The sequence below is a fragment of the Nipponia nippon genome, unplaced genomic scaffold (genome assembly GCF_047370975.1).
Source record: "Nipponia nippon isolate SJK-2023a ecotype South Korea unplaced genomic scaffold, ASM4737097v1 scaffold_4, whole genome shotgun sequence".
Lineage (NCBI taxonomy): Eukaryota > Metazoa > Chordata > Aves > Pelecaniformes > Threskiornithidae > Nipponia > Nipponia nippon.
In genome coordinates, this window is record NW_028262358.1 from 6,552,264 (window position 1) to 6,570,790 (window position 18,527).

At 39.8% G+C, this 18,527-nt stretch overlaps 4 protein-coding genes across 8 annotated transcripts in view; 1 reads left to right on the forward strand and 3 right to left on the reverse strand.

Moving 5' to 3' along the window:
* Nucleotides 1–7,355: 7,355 nt before the first annotated feature.
* MKKS (MKKS centrosomal shuttling protein) lies at nt 7,356–12,096 on the reverse strand. Its single transcript, XM_009476166.2, has 4 exons — nt 11,106–12,096; nt 10,390–10,565; nt 9,562–9,672; nt 7,356–9,110 (listed from the first exon to the last, which is right to left on the reverse strand). Exons 1-4 carry the CDS (start codon nt 12,094–12,096, stop codon nt 8,670–8,672), a joined length of 1,719 nt encoding a protein of 572 aa, XP_009474441.2. The 3' UTR covers nt 7,356–8,669.
* On the reverse strand, nt 12,094–12,487 carry LOC148053081 (uncharacterized). The gene has a single exon (XM_087773693.1). It carries the CDS (start codon nt 12,485–12,487, stop codon nt 12,335–12,337), a length of 153 nt encoding a protein of 50 aa, XP_087629819.1. The 3' UTR covers nt 12,094–12,334.
* Nucleotides 12,488–13,470: 983 nt separating this feature from the next.
* LOC148053082 (uncharacterized) lies at nt 13,471–15,241 on the reverse strand. Its single transcript, XM_087774188.1, has 3 exons — nt 15,085–15,241; nt 14,714–14,875; nt 13,471–13,675 (listed from the first exon to the last, which is right to left on the reverse strand). Exons 1-3 carry the CDS (start codon nt 15,192–15,194, stop codon nt 13,471–13,473), a joined length of 477 nt encoding a protein of 158 aa, XP_087630314.1. The 5' UTR covers nt 15,195–15,241.
* The window catches only part of SLX4IP (SLX4 interacting protein), an 84,755-nt gene continuing 81,344 nt past the window's right edge, over nt 15,117–18,527 (forward strand). For all 5 annotated transcript variants that reach the window (XR_015708023.1, XM_087773687.1, XM_087773688.1 and 2 more), the window contains exons 1-2: nt 15,117–15,254; nt 16,511–16,688. The gene's annotated coding sequence lies outside the window, so the exon portion shown is untranslated. The remainder of the gene's footprint in view (nt 15,255–16,510; nt 16,689–18,527) is intronic.

Genomic DNA, 18,527 nt, shown 5'->3' on the forward strand with positions numbered 1-18,527 from the left:
AAATCAGTTACTTAAAATACCAAGACCTAGTAACAGAATTCAGATTGTGCACTTACTGGAGCAGAGGCTGTATGTGCTTGCAAAGCTTTTAAAACAGCAGAACTTTTAATATTACTAAGATTCAAGTCTCGGGAGACAAACTAATAATTGAGGATCGAACTTACAGGTAAACACAAAAGATTTATACTTTTGTGTAGTGTCAAAGATATCTACAATTCCTCAGCTTTTTGTCTTCTGTAACAACACAGGCTCATTAAGCCTAATTTACTTAATACAGAATGACATGGGGCTATACTGTTATTTTAATTAAAAAAACAACAACAAACCAAAATACCACATTTCTTTTCCTGTAAAGTGCATTTTGACATTGTAAAATTGCCCCCCCCCCCCAATGTAAGAACAACTCCATCTTCCTTTCCCTAACTCAGGCACTAGATTCAGATGTAGTCCTGGGTGACTTTATGCCTAAAAGAGTTTGAAGCAACTAAGAATGACCTATAAAACAGAAAAATCTTGCTTTCTACTCTCGTGTCTTTAGAGCCAATAGCAAAGCAGCCTTTAGATCCCTACCAGCTTATGAAACCAAACCAATCAACCAACACCAGCCACGCACTGAAAACCATATTGTCAAGATTACACCGAGTACTCACAGCATCCACTATGGAGTTTGTGGATGCTTATGATCCTCTAACTTTGGGATGCAGGAAACTTAATTTTGCTACCTCACCGTGAGATTTTTGACCTATATTTTGCAGCATGCACTACATATAAAATCATACAAGATGTGCATACTTAAATCGGCACTACTTCAAGAAACTTAAGACTTCCATTCTGGGCTTCTACATATACAAATTTATTACAAAGTTAGCAATTGTAATGACCAAACTAACAACACTGAAATGAACTGCTCATTCAAACTATTTGCTGTAGCTTGCTTAAAATGTTAACTTCATCCTGAACTTAAGAACTGTAATAATGCAATACTAAAGCAATTGCTTAGAAAAATTCAGCCATGCAACTGTATATTTTTCTCAGTTAATAAATAACTCCACTGTCTTAAACATAAGCCATACATTAGAGAAAAGTATGTGTGGCTACTCAGTGCCCGCATCTCTTCATAAATTGGTTCCACCCCACGCCAACATACACAGATCCAAATGGAGACAGTCCAGAAACAGAGTGTTTCTCTAGCAGGTAAAAGAGCCATCCATGGTTAACCTCAGAAATTCTGTAATGTATTGTATCTGTTCCTTAACATACACTATAGTAAACATAAGCAATAATGTCACGCACGAGTTATTCTTGTACAGGAGCAAATTCTTCTCTGGCCCACAGAGAACGACTGGAGTGACATCTGCTGTTTTGCATGCAGTTTTACGAACAAGATTTTTCATTTAGCAGCCATTTTGATTAAACGGATGCAATGGATCTTCTTAACACCTAAAAACAGGACGCATGTGCGCTCACTTATGCTCCTCTCAGAATGCTGCTATTCTGTTAAACACTGATATAAAGAAGTCCTTGAAGAGATTTTACATTCACAAAGACATCAAGTGCGTACAGCTTTTCTTATTTGACACTATAATATTTCAGCCCTCAAAGGAGGATTTTACACAGCAGTTTTCATTATTAAAAATCTAAACTAATTTCTCTGCTGCTTTGCTTTAGAGATGAATACTTTATTTGGAAAGGCCTGCACCATACCAATAAAAAAAGAAGACTGGATTATTCAATGCAGGGTTCAAGTATTCCATGTTCTTCACATTTTGTATTATATTCTTCTAATTACCAACACATAAACCAATTTGTTTCAAAGGTAAGAGACAACAAGGACATCTTCAACTGTCTTAGCTACTGCCTGATGAATCATGTTTCAGCTGAGAGCAACTTTCAATTAGAAATGTTCACACTAGGGAACATTAACATATTTGAGTGGCCAAACACTTCAGTGCCCATGTATAATACGCAAAAAGCATAGTTTATGGACAAATTCATGTTTACAAGTAAAACATCGTAACAGGGCAGTTCAAGACCTGATTCAGCAAAGATACGTGGGCCAAACACAAAGCATAGAAGTCAGTGCAACGCTGATCACAGAACTACGTGACACTTAAGCAATACAGGGACAGACAGTTTCAGGAGACGCTTTCTAGGATTGTGATTTTAAATACCCAAAAAGAACTGAGGTACGAATTAAAAATCTAATTTTCTTTTTCTCACCTCCGTTGGCTGACCCCAACAAAGAAAAACAGGAGGCCAGGGTTAAGGCATGTAAAACCAAGCAAAGAATTTGTCCTACCTTTGTTAACTACAGAAGAAATATTTGCTTGCTTGCTTAAAAATGAAGCAATGGAAAGCAAAAAAGAGAGAAAAGGCTGGCATAGACAGACAGCCATGCCACACGCATCCCTGTTCAGTAGGCACTGTACTAGTCCAAAGTAAATATAGAAAAACTCACTTTTTGGAGTCACCTCATGGATTGCAACACTCATGCGACGACAGAAGGGCTGTGGGTCGATCCTCTGTTGATATCACATACACGCTCGTATCCTCAGACCACGCTGAAGGAGGCTTTTATGGGTGCAGGTAGGTGGTCTTCTCATCTGAACTCCAGCCAGGGAGCCCCACACCAAGCTGCTCTTGGGCCATTCCCCTTCTCAAAGATACCGGGAAACCATCTCAGCCTTCCCAGAAAGCACCCATTTCAGGAAGCTCCTCAGTCCTTAAGCACACCTTCGAAGCCTTGTTTCTCCACAAGTATGTCCCAGGAATCTGCCTCTTCAGGGAGCACGGCGCCCTGTCACACCTGCCCTAGATAACAGCCATCAGCAACCACACCTTTACACCTTCCACATCCAACAGAAGCTGGGTTTTTCTTTGCCCCTGCTGCCTGTTCTTGGAGGTCAGCCCTTTTGGCTGGTTGATCTCCAGGAGCAGCACGTCCCTCCTGAGGCACTCGCTGCACAAAAAATCTTTTTCCTGGCACCTCCTCCAGGATTAGGCTTTGCTAACGCCTCCAGTGCTCTTCCTTGGCTCTTTCCCCCCCTCTAAGTTCCCTTAAAATCAGCAATTTTTCCACATCCTTCAACAACGATAAAGCGAGGCCTCACAAAATGGCATCCTGTGAGGTGCTTCAGCAGCAGGAAGGGCTGCGCAGCCTCTGTGGGGCCAGGCCGGTTCCGGCCGGTTCCAGCCACCGCACCACAGGGCACAGCCCAGCCCCTCAGCCATGCCGGCAGCATCTCTGCATAAACAGATTTAAGAAAGGGCAAAACACCGCTCGGCAGCAGGGAGCGAGGGGAGAAAAGTGTGAGAAACATAGCAGGAGGAGGTTCATCTTGACCTAGGGGATTTTTCATCCTGTTTTCTCCCTCTGTCCTGTTGAGGCGAGGAGTGAGCAAGCAGCTGGGTGGGCGCCCGGCAGCCGGCCACGGACAACCCACAGAGATTCACCTGCAAAAGCACACTCAAAATCCCATCAAACATACCAGAAACCCTAAGACAAACCCTGCTAGAGCTTAGGGTCTGCTGGCACATGAAGAAGGTGTAATAAAAGAGGGTGCAATAGTTTTGCTTCTGCCTCTCAAAGTTACAAAGTCTCTCAAGAACCGGAACTACCAGAGTCCCTAAAATTCCCTGAAAACCACTGGGTCATCACCCTTGAGGTACACCATCCATCAGCAGAGGATCCTGCACAGCCCCACACACAAGCGATGAGCCGGAGTCTTTCCAGGTCATCACTACAGACTAGGGAACTCATTTTTCCCCCAACCTCCCATTTTTGTTAGCCAGTGCTCAGCAGGTGTAACAGATCAGACTAACAATATGATAAGCCTTAAGGGAAAAAATACTAAGGATGGCTTTTAAAGATTAAAGAGAGGTAATTCAGTTTCTCTACTTGTAAAAAGACTTAATGGTTTATAAAAAGGAAGTTATTGACAAGGAATAGCTGTTGGTGTTGTGGTATGCTGCCACACAAACGCATAGTAGACAACATGTAATAATGTTATAATAATAAGCAGCTAGTATTTAATGTGTATTTAATGTGCACCTGAAGAGAGCTAATGTTGTCAGGACAGAAAATAACAAAGACACCAGTAATCGGTTCACAAGAGCCAGGCGATACACAGCTGTGGCCTTCAAGGCACATGACAAAAGCTTGAATAAAAGGGTTTTGTGTGCAAGCAGATTTGAAAGTTCAGGTTTATAAAGATGTTTGTAATAGGGTATGAAAATAAAATTCTGCAGGAGGTATGTCTACAAGATTTATATATGTTTAATGTAAATTTAGGTCAAGAATAATGGAAGTCAACACAGTTAAAGATACAAAGTGCCCAGCCCAATGCTGGAACCTATTCTGCAATTAATTTTATTGGTGTCTGGACTAACGACATGGTGGCTCTATCCACATATGCTGTGACTACATTTCTACTTCCAGCATAAAGAATAAAACTGTATATACTTTGGAGCTTATAATGTGCATGACTAATTTATACAATGCAATGCATGTATATAGACAAAAAGTAAAGGTATTTCTTAACTGAGAATTTAAGATCACAGCGTTACTGGCCAAAAAGTTATTTAATAGTACTGTGCAACTTGTCTCTGCTGACAAGCAGGTAGAAATAACGCATGTTTACATTACTGGATAAAAGCTACTAAAACTCTCAAAATAGACATTGTAATGTGACTAGCAACTGACTTCTCAAAAAGCTTGTCTGCACAGATTATAAGCATGCTGGAGGCAGTCTCTTTGCAATAAAACCAGACTGTTTCTGCATCTTCATAACAGTAGTAAATGCAAATCCAGTTAAAGTTCTTCCTATGACATTGACTGACTCATGGATATTGATTTTTCTGAGATTAAAAAGTGTAGTACTTACATGACTCAGTTCATGTGGCACTGCTGAAAACGTGACAAATACTACGTTTTGCTACTCAGCGCAGCAAAATAAGGGCACAGGTAAAATTCAAAAGTTCAGGTTTTGGGTAAGGTGAATTGTTTTGTACATGCTCTACTGTGCTTGTGATATTCCAGGCAGTATTTTTCTTACAAACTTTGACAACAATAAATACTCTCTTCCCTTACCAGGACAGATCTAACACTGTAACAGCTGGTTAGCCTAAAAATGCCCAAACACTTCAGGGCCGGGGGCGGGGGGTGGAAATCAGTGTTACACTACCAACACAGTAAGGTTAGGTTTCCCAAACTCATAAATCTGTTTCTACCCTGTCTTCAAGGATTAGCATCATACGAACATCCGGCCTGAAACACATGCAGAGTGCAGACTCTGAAGACATACATGATACAGTAAGGATTGCCAAGGTGTCTGACAATGCTCATCTTGAAGTTCAACCATTCCTGCACAGGGCTTTAAGGTCACATTTCTCACAGTCTCGTCTGTACTGAAGATGTAAGGCAATAAATTAGGTTACTGTTAGCAACAGTAATATACTGTTGCCAAAATTTCAGAGAAAAAGAAAATGCATCCAAGTTATGCATCAATATACAGGGAGAACAGGGGAGTTTTACTTAGCAGACTAGTTTAAGGAGTCTACATAAATCCAGGCCTTAACAAAATCACTATAATATTTTAGTAAGTATTTGAGTTTCTTTTGAATTATCTGTTTCTTTGTTCCTGTGCAGCAAGTAGGTCTTCGCTTTACATCTGGATCTTACTTAGAACTCTTCACGCACAAATCTCCATGCCTTGAGTTATCTCTGTTCCCATTTTATAGCTAGGAAAATAGACAGAAAAAAGACTCCAGATATGGCTCAGAGCAACTCTACAAATTCACAAATCCGTAGCAGAACCAGTGAAAAGCAGGTATTCTGCATTCTTTGGCAATGCCAAAATAGTAATGTTTAATCATATGTCTACTTGAAATAGGACGCAATAATAGAAATACTAAAGATCCCTAAATTAATCAGCATTTTTAGGTCGTCTTTACTTTGAAGTTTTAAATACCAAATGGGAACCAAAATACCAAATGAAAACTGAAATACTGAACTGAGGAGCAACTATATTAAACTGGCATCTTACTTAAATATGCTGACCTGAGTGATTGTAATATCAGCACTTCTTTTTGCTCCTGCTAGGCCTGGAGCACTAACGCAGCTGAGAAGGCTGGAGATGGATGCTCTTACTCCTTGTGCGTTACCAGTAGAATTATTAAAATTTAAATGAATAGCCTCTGAGCAATCTGTGGAAATCAACAGACATGACTGAGGTCATGATCAGAAAATACTTGTCTCACTAATACTTGTGTAACGTTAATTTTTCTCACTGAACAAACTTTAAATTCCAAGGGGAGCAGGAATAAAACCCTAGTGGCTTCTCAGAGGACTTACAACTGGGGATATTTCATTTTGTCAATTTCAAAACACAGAGGAGGAAAACCCACCATTTTTGCACCTAAGTTTTATCAGGAAACACAGGAGATCAGCCAAGTTATTTTTATGTTGCTCTTGGACTGAGAGTCAAAATTCTATGTATGTGCATTTTAAACACTATCCAAAGTTGTATTCCTCCCATGTTACCCATTAAAGACAGGGTAACACTAACCACTAAAGGTTCAGGAAGATGGTAGCACAATTGAGAACTGAACCTGAACTGCCCATAAGCAGCAGTGCCAGCTGTTTATTGATCCTTTTCAGTCACATTGAGAGACAAAACTTCAATCTTTGAATCAGGTATAAACAATTTTTGGTTCAGGTATAAATGAATTTTTACCTACTTACCAAAAATTTAAATTTATTTTTTCTCCACTTTCTCATGTGTGATTTTCTTAAAACTCTGTGTGTGTGTGTGTGTGTAAGAATAGAATCAGAGCTAACAACAGTTTTATACGAGCTGTCAAGCGACCTTCAGATACCAAGACAAAAGAACACTAGCAACTACTTCTACTTAAATATTGTTTTAATTTTCACTTCACAGCTGTAGTCACTAAACTCAACATTTTTGCACTGCATAACAAGCTGCTATTATAGGAAGTAAAATACTCTTAATTCAACACTGAGTTAGAGACTCATAATTAGATGAAGTATTACCAAGATTCTTCTGTGCCTTAAGATATACACCGTCATTTGGCTTCATTATTCCTGATGATTTCATATGGTTCATGGTATATGGGAGGATCAAAATATGAAAGCAGCCTTTTGAGTAACCAACTTTGAACAGCCTCCATCTCAACCCTTGTAACATTCTTCCACAAATTCCCAAAGGACGCCTTACAGCGCTGAAGCAATCATTTCAGGTCATAAAAAGATAAAGAACTTTAAATAACATTTCATTTTTTCCAGTGAGAAAATGATTATTTATACTCGTAAAATGAAAAGGACTTTGTACAAAAGGTCTGGAAAGATCTGTTTTTAATTACATATTTCAGAACTGAATTATACAAAACAATTCTACTGCTTATACTCAGTAAATATATTAAAAACTTAAGAGACCAGGAAACAAATAAGCAGACTAGTCTATAACTAACTTGGATGTTTTCTGGAAAAGCATGTCACAAACAATTTGTCCCTTGGGACTGAAAACAAAGGGAAGAAGAAAAGCGGAAAAGAAAATGGGTTTAAGCAAGAAACTGTAACACCCCTTTTGATCTTGCATGCAAGCTGAAAATGAGAAAAAAAAAGTTTCCATCATTCAGTCTACAGCCTTATTTGAAGATCAAAACAAGCCTGAGCAGCTTAAAGCCTTATTTCATCAAAAGAAAAGCAGCTACGCACAGTCAAAGAGTTAACTGAATGGTAAGTGAGATTTTTCTTGTAGCTTTGCTTAAGTGATAGAAACATCATTAGTTATAAACTGTCCCGTATTCCACAGAAGACAATCAAGGTCCACTTCACAGAAGTTTTTTCCACACAGTCTGCCATTTCTTTTCAAATCTTCTATTACCTACCTGCTACCTTAAGATCTCCAGGTTGAGTTTTAATAACTTGCTACATAAATTACCTATATGAATTAAAATCTTCCAGCCATTTAGAAACAGAAATAGTATATGGTGACAAGATCTTGAAAACAAAACTTGAAAACAAGTGGCTCAAGATATTTGCTAAGGAAAGCCTTCTTTTCTCCCTACAAAATTAAAAATACCAGTGATAAAAGCTCTGCTGCACTACAGAAGTCTGTTTGAATGTGTAAAGCTTTTGCTGAGACTACCTAAATTCTAATCTATAACATATGTTTCCTCAGCAAGTGAATCCATTTTTCCCATTCCTTTGAAGATGCCACAGAGCCAACAGAAACATCCAAAACTTTGCTTAATGCAGAGGGAATATCATACGGGACTCCTTAAATTCAGCACTTATTTACTGAAGGAGAACATTCCAATTTCCCAGAAGGACATGAGAAACTCAGTTTTTGAAGTGACATTCACTCTTTTGAATACACTAATTTGAATACTCATAAGTCATATGTTACTATGATTCATTGTATATTTGGCTAATCATTTAACAGTTCCTAACAAAACGTTAAACACTTGAAAACGCCTGAGGGCACAGTAGATGAAGAATCAGAAGAGTACTCAGTGGCCAACTGTTTGATTTTAAATTTCTGTCTGTTGACCATATTCTAACCATTTAAAGTATCTTAACACATTATATATTACTCTGCTTTCAGTTAAGTATCTTGCTGTGCAACACAACTCACACAAGATCAGAGCTAATTTTGATCTTTAATTACATAGGAGAGATCCAAAATCAGATTAGCTGTCTCCAGAGCTACTTGTAGGCCACTGCACTTTGCAGCAAAACAGTCCAACGTCAGAAAGTCAGCAGGCTTTACTGAGGGGCCTTTAAGGCAGCCCTGTATAATAGGAGAGCCAAACTGGCCTTGCAAAAGCCTCCAGTTGAGATTCTCAGTGTTACCATTAATCCCACAGCCACATTTTGAAACTAAATCTGACCAGTTAGAGACAGAGGGAAAACCTGATGGAACAAGCCAACAGTGTCCATAAACCATGTCTGTAAGAATTTCTCCACCATCATGATTCAGAGAGGAAGCCACAGACTCCAGGGAACGGCAAAAACCATCAGCAACCAACTGGTATTGTGTCTGAGAACAATCCATATCTTTAAAACTGCTAGTGGACAGACTACAACTCTGAAAAAAAAACAAAATCAGAAAGTTAGAGCACTTACAGAAATAATTTAAAAAAACCCATAGATAGTACTGTTGCTTTTTTTTAAACAGATGGTTTAGTCTTAACCAAAAAGATTGTTCATGTGATTATTATTCCACAATAGGAAAGATTTCTAGACAAGTCAAAGCTGAGTTCTGCACAATTATCTTTCAATACAAAAATTCTAGACATTTTTAGCACTTAAAAAATAAGCACTTACGATAATAGATACCTAAAGAAAAATTAACAAGTACAAATACAGTATTAACAAGTCTGGAAAAGATGTCAGAGACACTTTTCTTTTATATTAAGCAGTAAAAATGCAAAATTAATTTAGAAAAGACAAGTGTTTTAACTGTAGCAGCGATTCTACATAAATTCTTGTTTCTTAAGTATATAAAGCAGCTTTAAAAAAACCCTTGCCTTACATACCTTGTGTCTTATGTAAGAAGCCAAGTGAGTTTCTGTACAGCCACCTCCTAACAATGCCAAAGGTTCCTTGATTGTTAACTGTAACACATGTTCTGCAGTTTCACAGACGCGCTGAAAACCATATGAATTTGTAATTAGACACACCGTGATTAATAGGATTTGCCCCCATTGAAAACTACTGGAATAAAATTTTCAGTCGTTTCTGGGACAGACTTCATAATCTTGAATTACGTGTGGATACAAAGCTGCTGAGTGATTCCCAAAACCATGTTTACTTAATGAGAAATTGACTTTATTTGTCCACACTCAGTATGGAAAAGCAGAAATAAAAAAAAAAAAAGCTGTATTTTATTCCTTCTTTTTGCAAAACAGGGTTATATCTAAAAAGTCAGTCAGTATCAATGACATTTCTAGAGCAACTATTCAATGCAAAACTATGCTTGATTACCACTGCAGGTATTGCTGCTGGCCTTTTACTGGGCAATTTTTTCCTGTATTCTCTCATAGACCAAGTAATGAGAATGAAAATGTTTATCCAGCGCTGGCCTCAAGAACAGGTGAAAAATGTTTCTGTCTCTAAACAACTTCCCGTATTAAAACAGAGGCATTAAATGAACGCATGAGCACTTCAAAGATTTTGAAATTCTGGGAACAAGGGCATTTCTGAATTGCTTTCTTGAAATTGCATACCTAAACTCTAACTAAGCTCCATTTACGTACCGAAAAAAACACATTTCTAAACTCATCGTATCTATATTTCTCATTACTTTTTTATTTTCTCATTAAAAACATGACTTTTCAAGAAAAATTTCAAGAAAATTTGCCTACCTTCAATTCGTCCCATGCTGTTTCATTTCTGTTACAGAGTACCAAGCTGCAGACAACTGTGTCGTTAGGAATTAGATGCAAAAAATGTTTTGAAGCAAAACTCTCCATGCGCACATCTTTCAAACTGCCGTAGCAACTGGGACACAACGAATGTATGGAAGCTATAGGCTTTGAACCTGTTCAATTGAGAAAAGCAGAAAACAGTATGTATTACTGTCATTAGAAGAGCTATCTGTTGCATTTCATAAAGCATGAACTTTTTTCCTCTGGGCTTTTTAAATTATACGTATTCTTCAATACCTAACATTTCAATCTATATGGGAAATCACAAACAGAAACCAACATGTTTTGAAAGTGCAAGACCTAGTGCTAGTTTAAGATAAAAAAAGTGATTGTTTTATTCTCATTAAATAAGAGTTTGAAAATAATCCACATTTGCAAACAGCTACTATAATTGGATATTCCTCATACAGCAATCAGTAATCACACGTGCAGTATGTCATCATTAGGGCCTGCAAAAGACCAATCTCACCTTAAAAAATGGTTTTCAGGCTAGAAAAGAACTCTTGCTCAGCTGCTAAGGTAGGACAGACAGAAATAAGAGAATCCTTACTTTGCAAGGACACCAACCTAGACAGGTTTTTGTTAAGAGATGAACATTAAGGACAACCGCTTAGTACGGAAAACTCGCTTGTTACGGAAAACTCGCTTGTTACCTGTCATGCGACTCAGGGGTTCCATCAGAGACAGCCCAGCTCTGTCCACAGCGATGACGTGGTTCCCTTTCAGATACTGTTTCAAGGATGGATGGATAACTTTCTGGCACACTACAAGGCCAACCTCATCATTAACAAGCTGCTTTCCTACATTAAGCAACTGATTCAGCTCTGACATTTCTAGAGAAATTCCATGATGGACTGTTATAGTTCCTTCTTCAGGGTTAAAGAGGTCTCCTGACATGGACACACAGAAAAGTGCTATCTTGATCATGTTTGAACAAGTTCTTTTGACAGCAAGCAGGTTTGCCAGTTGAATTTCTGGTGTTTCTATCAGTAGTCCAGGAAGAACTGTAGAATCCACAACTCTTCTACCTTTCACAGGTACTATTATACACTTTCCTAAAACAGCATTAGTCTCAACATGACACGGAACAGTAAACATAAAAGCCTTTAAAATCAGCGTGGTGAGATGATCAACTTCTGGTTTATTAAGCATGCAAGCAGGTTTGCTTGTTAACACACTACGCACCAAACAAAGAAGAGTCTCAAGACTGCTAAAATCCACGGACACTCGGCAACCACAGGCCTCAGATTTGAGGTAATCCATACATAAACTCAAAAGATGCTTGCTTATTTTAATGACGGTGCAAGCTGCAACATTTAGGCTTTTAAAGTTTTCAATCAAACTACAGCAAAGAATGGCACTAAATAAGCCACAGTCACTGAAGCGGGATATATGGTTCTGTACAGAGGCCGTCAAAACACTTAATACAGGTTGACTGACAGAAATACGACTGAGTATGGCTGAAGATTGTGAAGTTGTACAAACACAGCCTCCCACACCATTGTGGAGCTGTTTGAGTCTACCAGCTGGGCCATAGCAAGATTTTAATATTCCACTTAGCAGAGACAGTGACTGACTAACTGTATCCTTAGTTAAAGGTTCACTAATAAATAACGGAGGCTTTTTAGCTTCAAGACGAGACATTTTCAAAGGAGGATTTTAATTCTGGCCAACAAAACATTTCATTTTTACTTGGATCTATAATTCATAGCACTTCTAAAATTTAAAGTACTACATTTTAATTCTTTGCAGCCAAGGATTATTTTAAATGTGAAACAGTACATACACTACAATAACATTTCTGTGACTGCTCATCATCTCTCTTAAAATGAGGATTAAATCCTATTGTGAAATTGGTACACAATGACAGCAGTAAGCTACTTCATTCACGATGATCTTCCTTTTTAGCTTCTGAATGTGATCGAACAGATTTTTTTGCAACAAAGTTTACGAGCATGCTTCCAAAGTGGACACCTATAAGTGACAGTCCTGCCACAAGCAGAAAGTTCTTTCTACTCCAGCTAGCTTTCCTCATCTCTTCTTCCAGCAACACTCACAGATGAAAAGCTTCAAAGCTAATTATACCTACAATAAAAAACATAAAGGCATTAGGATAATCTTATGACAACATTGCATAGCTTGAACTGCTATTTTATTTTTCACAAAAGAAACTCACATAAGGACAAATACCAAACTATAGTGCTTTTTAATTGATAAAACCTATTAATATCTACAAGCATATAGTACACAAATCATACATCTGTTAACAACTTCGATTCTGACCACCAGTTTATATACTGTTTTACCCATAGGTCTGTAAGTAACAGGCCACTATAAACTACACTTAACTGTATGAATGTGTCGAAACTGTAGTGATGTTAAGATGTTTTTACTCAAGAACAAAAGAACTGAACTACTCAGCACTGCTTCCCAGGCAACCACTTCAGAAACAAAACCAAAAGCTTTTAATGTTCAACCAACTTTAAGAAATCTCTGCCTCTGAAAGAAAGTTTCTTTCTTCAAGATACCCAAGAATTTTTTTCAGTTCTTAAACACTTCAAAACTTAAAGGGGTATTTATTTACATTTTATGTAAATATACAGTATTTAGACTTCTATCATACTTGAGTTTCTTTTCTATTGTAATCAACGTCCCTACTAACACCACAGAATATGTTACTACATAAAGTCACAATTATTTCTGGGCAGCTTGGAACCTGAAAGGACACTTCTGCAGACCTGGTCACAAGAGTCAGACTATCTCCTTGAAGTTATTGGAGTTTGTTCTTAAATACCACATGCGATTTAGCAGTAGTTTTTGAGATACACGATGCATTTTTGGGGTCCATGTAACTACCAGATTAACTCAGCTGCAAAAAAGAACAGAATTCTGGAAGATTAAAGTTAGAGCAGCAAGACAGCACCTGTTAGAAAATTCTCTTTTAATTGACTCATCTCCTGCCTCAAAGATACAGATACAACTAATTAGGCAACTTACCCACAATACATAGCACTAACGCTATTTTTCTTTATTTTTGTGATCGCTTCGCATCACGTATGCCACAATCCCAGGTTCTGGAACAATCTCCTCTGTCTTCACTTGGAAAATAGGACTGGACTTGATGTTAAACCACCCCCAGTGCACCAGCCCAAGGCTAGTTCCCATAACAATCAGAACTTTGTAGTCCTTCCAGATGGTTTTAAGACCCATTGCAAACTGGCATCTACCTAGGTAAAGATAATTTATTATTTTAAATATATTCTAGAAATCTTTTTTTTATTCTATAATAATAGCACAGAACAGATGAACTTGAATGTTAATATCTTTAATTACAGTGCAGCAGATGATTAAAACACAAAATGACACAAGAAAGTCTTACTTTGTGAACTTCAAAAAAAAGGCTATAAAAATAACCTCAGTTCAGACATCTTGAAACGTTAATTGCTGCATTTGCTTCAAGTTTTGGCATGCTAAATCTTAAAGCTTCGTTAGTTTGTTACGTTTATCTAATTACAAATGTTACTGCTTCAGCTAGCAAATATTTGAAGTCTAAAACAAAGCAGTTTCAAAATATACCATTCCCCCTCCCCAGTTAATAAAATTCAATGACTGACCGAGCTCCTAACAGAATATGGAACTTTTAATTTGCAGGCCAAACAAGCTGCAATGCTTCTGACATCGCTTTATGTTGCCCAGAGTAGCAGTTACGACTGACTACCTTAGCCCTCTTTGCCCTTCATCTTCAGAAACTACAAAGTATTAGTACAAACATCATAAATACATCCTCATCTAAAAAGAACGTGTAAGCCTCTACTTTCCATGGGATTTCATTAAGAATTACCAGCTACAGGGACAAAAAAAAAGGTATGTATACTCAGGCTTTGTATCAAAATAACTTCTTGGTTTAAACAGCTACAAAGGTACAACTCGGAGTAAATGTTCCCATGCTCGCCCAACTTCATCCACCTGACAGGAGTAACGCATCCTACTAAACCCCGCCCCATCAGGCTGCGGAGATCTCACAGCTCCACACCGCCTGCCGCACAAGGCAAAGCGGAGCCCAAAGTCCCAACAGCCGGCCGTTGTGACTGCCGGCGTGAGGCAGCCGCACGCCGGCTGGAAGCTGCTGAGGCGACGCTGAAGCGAGCGACCGCGGCCCGGCCCAAGCAGCCCGCCTTCTGACGGGCGGGCCGCCGGCGGGGACCCTTCCACCTTCGGTCCCACCGTGACACGCCCTTTGACCCTCCCTCGGCCCAGCGACCTTGCGACGCGGACGCCTGAGGGGGAAGCGGCTCTCCTCAGGCCGGAGGCGGCTAGGGGGACGGCACACCCGTGGCTTCTCTCCCCTTTCCTCACGCAGCAAGAGGCTGCAGGCGGGGGACGGTGCTGCCCAACCCCCGCCCCCAGCAGCTCTCCCAGCGCTCACCTCACCTCAGCTCCCGCCCCGGGGAGGTGAGGGGAGGACGGGGCCACCCGGCGCCTCAGCGCGTTTAAACCCTCAACGGCAGGAAGCGGCCTCGCGCCGACCGGAAGTGCGGCTCACGCCCCGCCTCCCCGCCCGCAGCGGGGGCGTTCTTCCTCTCGCCCACCATTGGCCGAGCCCTGCGTCACGTGGTCACGGGGTGCGCTCACTCTCTGGCTGCCCTGGCGGCCATTTTGCGTTCGGGCAGGGTTGGGCGGGCGGCGGTGACAGCCGGCGGCCATTTTGGATAGGGGAGACGAAGCTCATGCTTGGCAGCCATCTTACTTGGGGGCAGAGGAGCCGTTAGAACCGTTGGAGGCAGGCGCGGCGCAGAGAGGAGGTACGGCGGCGGCCGGCTGGGACTCTCAGCCGGGAGGCTTTTTTGGGGGGAGCGGCCGCGCCTCGGCGTTCAGTCTCGCTTTCCTCCCTCGATAAATGTGTGAGGTGATGCCACGGGGGAGCTGCTGTGGCGGCGATACCGGCCGGCTCCCGCCGCTCCTCCCTCCGGAGCCGCCTCGGCTGGGTCCCTCCCTCCTGCGCCGCCCCTCGCGTCAGCACCCCCCCCGGCCCGGCTTAAAAATACGTATATCTCTTTGATTTTTCTTCCTTACTTAACTCCTGTTGCAGTCGCTCCGCGTTACTTCTGCGCGCACCCGTGTGAGCCTTCCCGCAGGCGGACTGTGTTGCCCTGACCAAAACAACTTCAAGAAAAATTTGTTGCCTGACCTCTTCTCAAATTTTTTTCTTAGCTCTTGTTCTGTTCTGCAACTTTTCTGTAGTCACTCTTTTCTCTCCCCCTACTCCTGCAGTCGTTGTCAATAATATCTTGTATTATATTCATGTGTTAACGTATGGGGTTATTTTTAATTTTGTGCATAGTTGCAGAGTTTATAACTGTAGCCAAAAGACAAGTTTTTAATGTCTAATCCTCACACAGAAAGAAGTATAACAATTTTTTTTTGTTTTATAGAACAGCTGACTGCAATGAACATTTTAAAAAAGTTTAATGAACATTTTAAAAAAAAGTATTCAGGAATGCAAAAAGATAATAGCCAGCACCTGTCTGTAATCAGCACTCTGATGTTCCTCAGAGTCTCTCATTCCTCTTGTTCTATGCGGTTGTGTGTGAACGGGTAGCATTTTGGAAAGTGAATTGTTGAACTTTAAAGTTGAATTGGCAGTTCACAAATGGAGTGTGGATACCAGTGAGCTACAAATACACTAACTTCTGGGAAGAGTCATTTCCAAAGGTTAAGTGGAAAAATTGGGAACAGTGGGCCTAAAAATCCTGAGACTGCAAAATGTGAAGATTCTGGTATGTCTTTCCAGAACTAGAGATGGTTTACTAAATATGTGAATTGCTGAGTATTGCACTGTTCATCCTAAGCTTAGTCAATTTCTGAGAGCTAATCCTAAAATCAGAGTGTTGGATCTAGGCTGGACAGCGTTCAAATCAGATACCTAAGGACTGGAAAGTTCAGAAAAATTCTCTTTTATGTTGTGATAGTTAACTTTGAACTATAAGACTAGTTAATGTTAACTTATCCTAGGGAGCTCCTTAATTAACATTTGTGTTTTTGTTTCTGCCTTTTTCAGGTGCCCAGCTCTCCGCACACACAGTAAAGGCACCCAAAGATGGGCAGAGTGTGAATAGTTTGCAGCTGTTGTAGAAGCTGCTGTATCTTCAAGTGGGCATGTGCTGCAGGAGTTTTCAGTTCCTTATTCCTGCTGAGTTCCACATTCCCTCATCACAGGAAGCTGCTTCTTTGCTAAGGTAAGATGCTGTTTATCAGCTGGCAGAAAACACTTCAGCTCGCTCTCTGTGAGGCCATGTTTCCTGGCTTCTCCTGAGTGTCTACCATTCCACTTAAAGTCAATTTAGGAAATAAAGATATTCTGCAACGTTATTTTTGAAGCATGTCTCGCTATAGCTACAGGGAACCTATTTGTTTAATTTTAGATTGTGTTTTCTTGTACAGGCTGTCTATCAAAAATTTAGATGTTGAAACACTACAAATACCATATCAAGACTTTTTTTTAAAAATATACATAGTTTCTGAGAGGAGTTTCTCTGCATTATTTGCTTATTGTCACATTTCTTTATGTAGTTTCCTTTAGAGGTTTGCATTAGTTTGCAACAGATATGGTATTCCATGAAACAGAGTCTTGTTACCAAATAGCAGCAATTGTAATAGAGCTGTGTATCTTGTGGGTTTTTTTCAATGCAGAAAATGGCAAAGTATTTTGGGGCTTGCTGGCTGTTTTTCTTGTACAATTGATGTGTGTTTTTCCTCATTTTCTGATTCTTAGTATTGGGTATTTTTTCATCTGTGACAGTTCAGTGACTTTCCTGATGGTTCATGCATTAGGTGTATTCTTTTTGGTTTTCTAAGGATTTGCTTACATTTATTCTGTCTGCTGTATTTCCTTTGTCTTATCTATATGGTCAGTGCAAAGAATGGGGTAGTTGGCAAACTCCCAAAGTCATCTTGCTCCTATGAAAAGCAAATTGAACCAAAGGTAACTTTTCTTGCACCTCTTTTTTCTTTTTTTTTTTTTATTTCTATTATTTTGTAAATTGGATTTGGAGAGGATTTCTGCCTACCAGCAGTCCTTCTCACATCAGTAGTAGCAGACTTGTTGCAACAGCAGTATTCTGGATGGCAAATTGTTATGAAAAAGAGGTTGGTGATGCCAGAATAAGTTCAACTGATGTGTCCCCGTGCTTTGCTTGTTCTCAAGCAGGACATAAGCATTTGGAAAAGAGGTTGATACTGTGGCATGTTTTGTTGCAACTCTTCTTCATATTATTGCTACTGTAAGGATTTATGATAAAACATCAAGAGCCCAAATATTGGTCTTCAGTTCACAAGCCTGCAACACCATTGTGAACTGCGTGCCATATGCAGCTCAAAAATGGCGTACAATCTAGGTGAGCTATGCTCCTGGAAGCATGAGGCAACGTACTTTGTGTTCTACCATATCCCAAAGAACGGGTAATTCCGCGTAAATGTTGAGTTTGTTCAGTATTATCATTGCTGTTGTAGGAGCTCTTAGTTGATGGTGCGCTTCACAGCAAATTGTGTTTGTAATTACAGGTTTCCTAACTTCAGGTTGTGATTCTAGCTACTTGGAGAAGAGACTGTAGCATTTAACACTCTCCTACTTTTCGCTCTTTCTTGCTTACTGTGTTTCCTATTTTTGATTTTTTTCTTTTGGTTGAGGGGAGGAGGTAGGGATCATTAGTAAAGCTCTAGATACTAGCCTTTCGTTAAAACTAAAAACCCAATCCTGAAATGCTGCTGTGAGACCTTTTTTCTTTTTTTTTTTTTTTTTAAGAGAATCTGGTGAGTCATACGTGTCCAGGTTTTGTGGTGTTTTGAAAGGGCTGCGATAGATCTTATTATTTGCTTTTTGTTTTTGTGTGATGGGGTGGGTAGTCCTTCTTTGGAGTTCTTGAACACCAAGAATACAATGTTGTACACAGTTACAAGGAACTGAGAAGTGCAGTTGGTTTTCGCTTGGTGGCTGCCATTTCCCTTTAGCATCTCTTCTGACCTAGTTCTAGCAGCTTCTGTTCAAGAATTTCTGAGTTTTATCTCCTACTAAGATT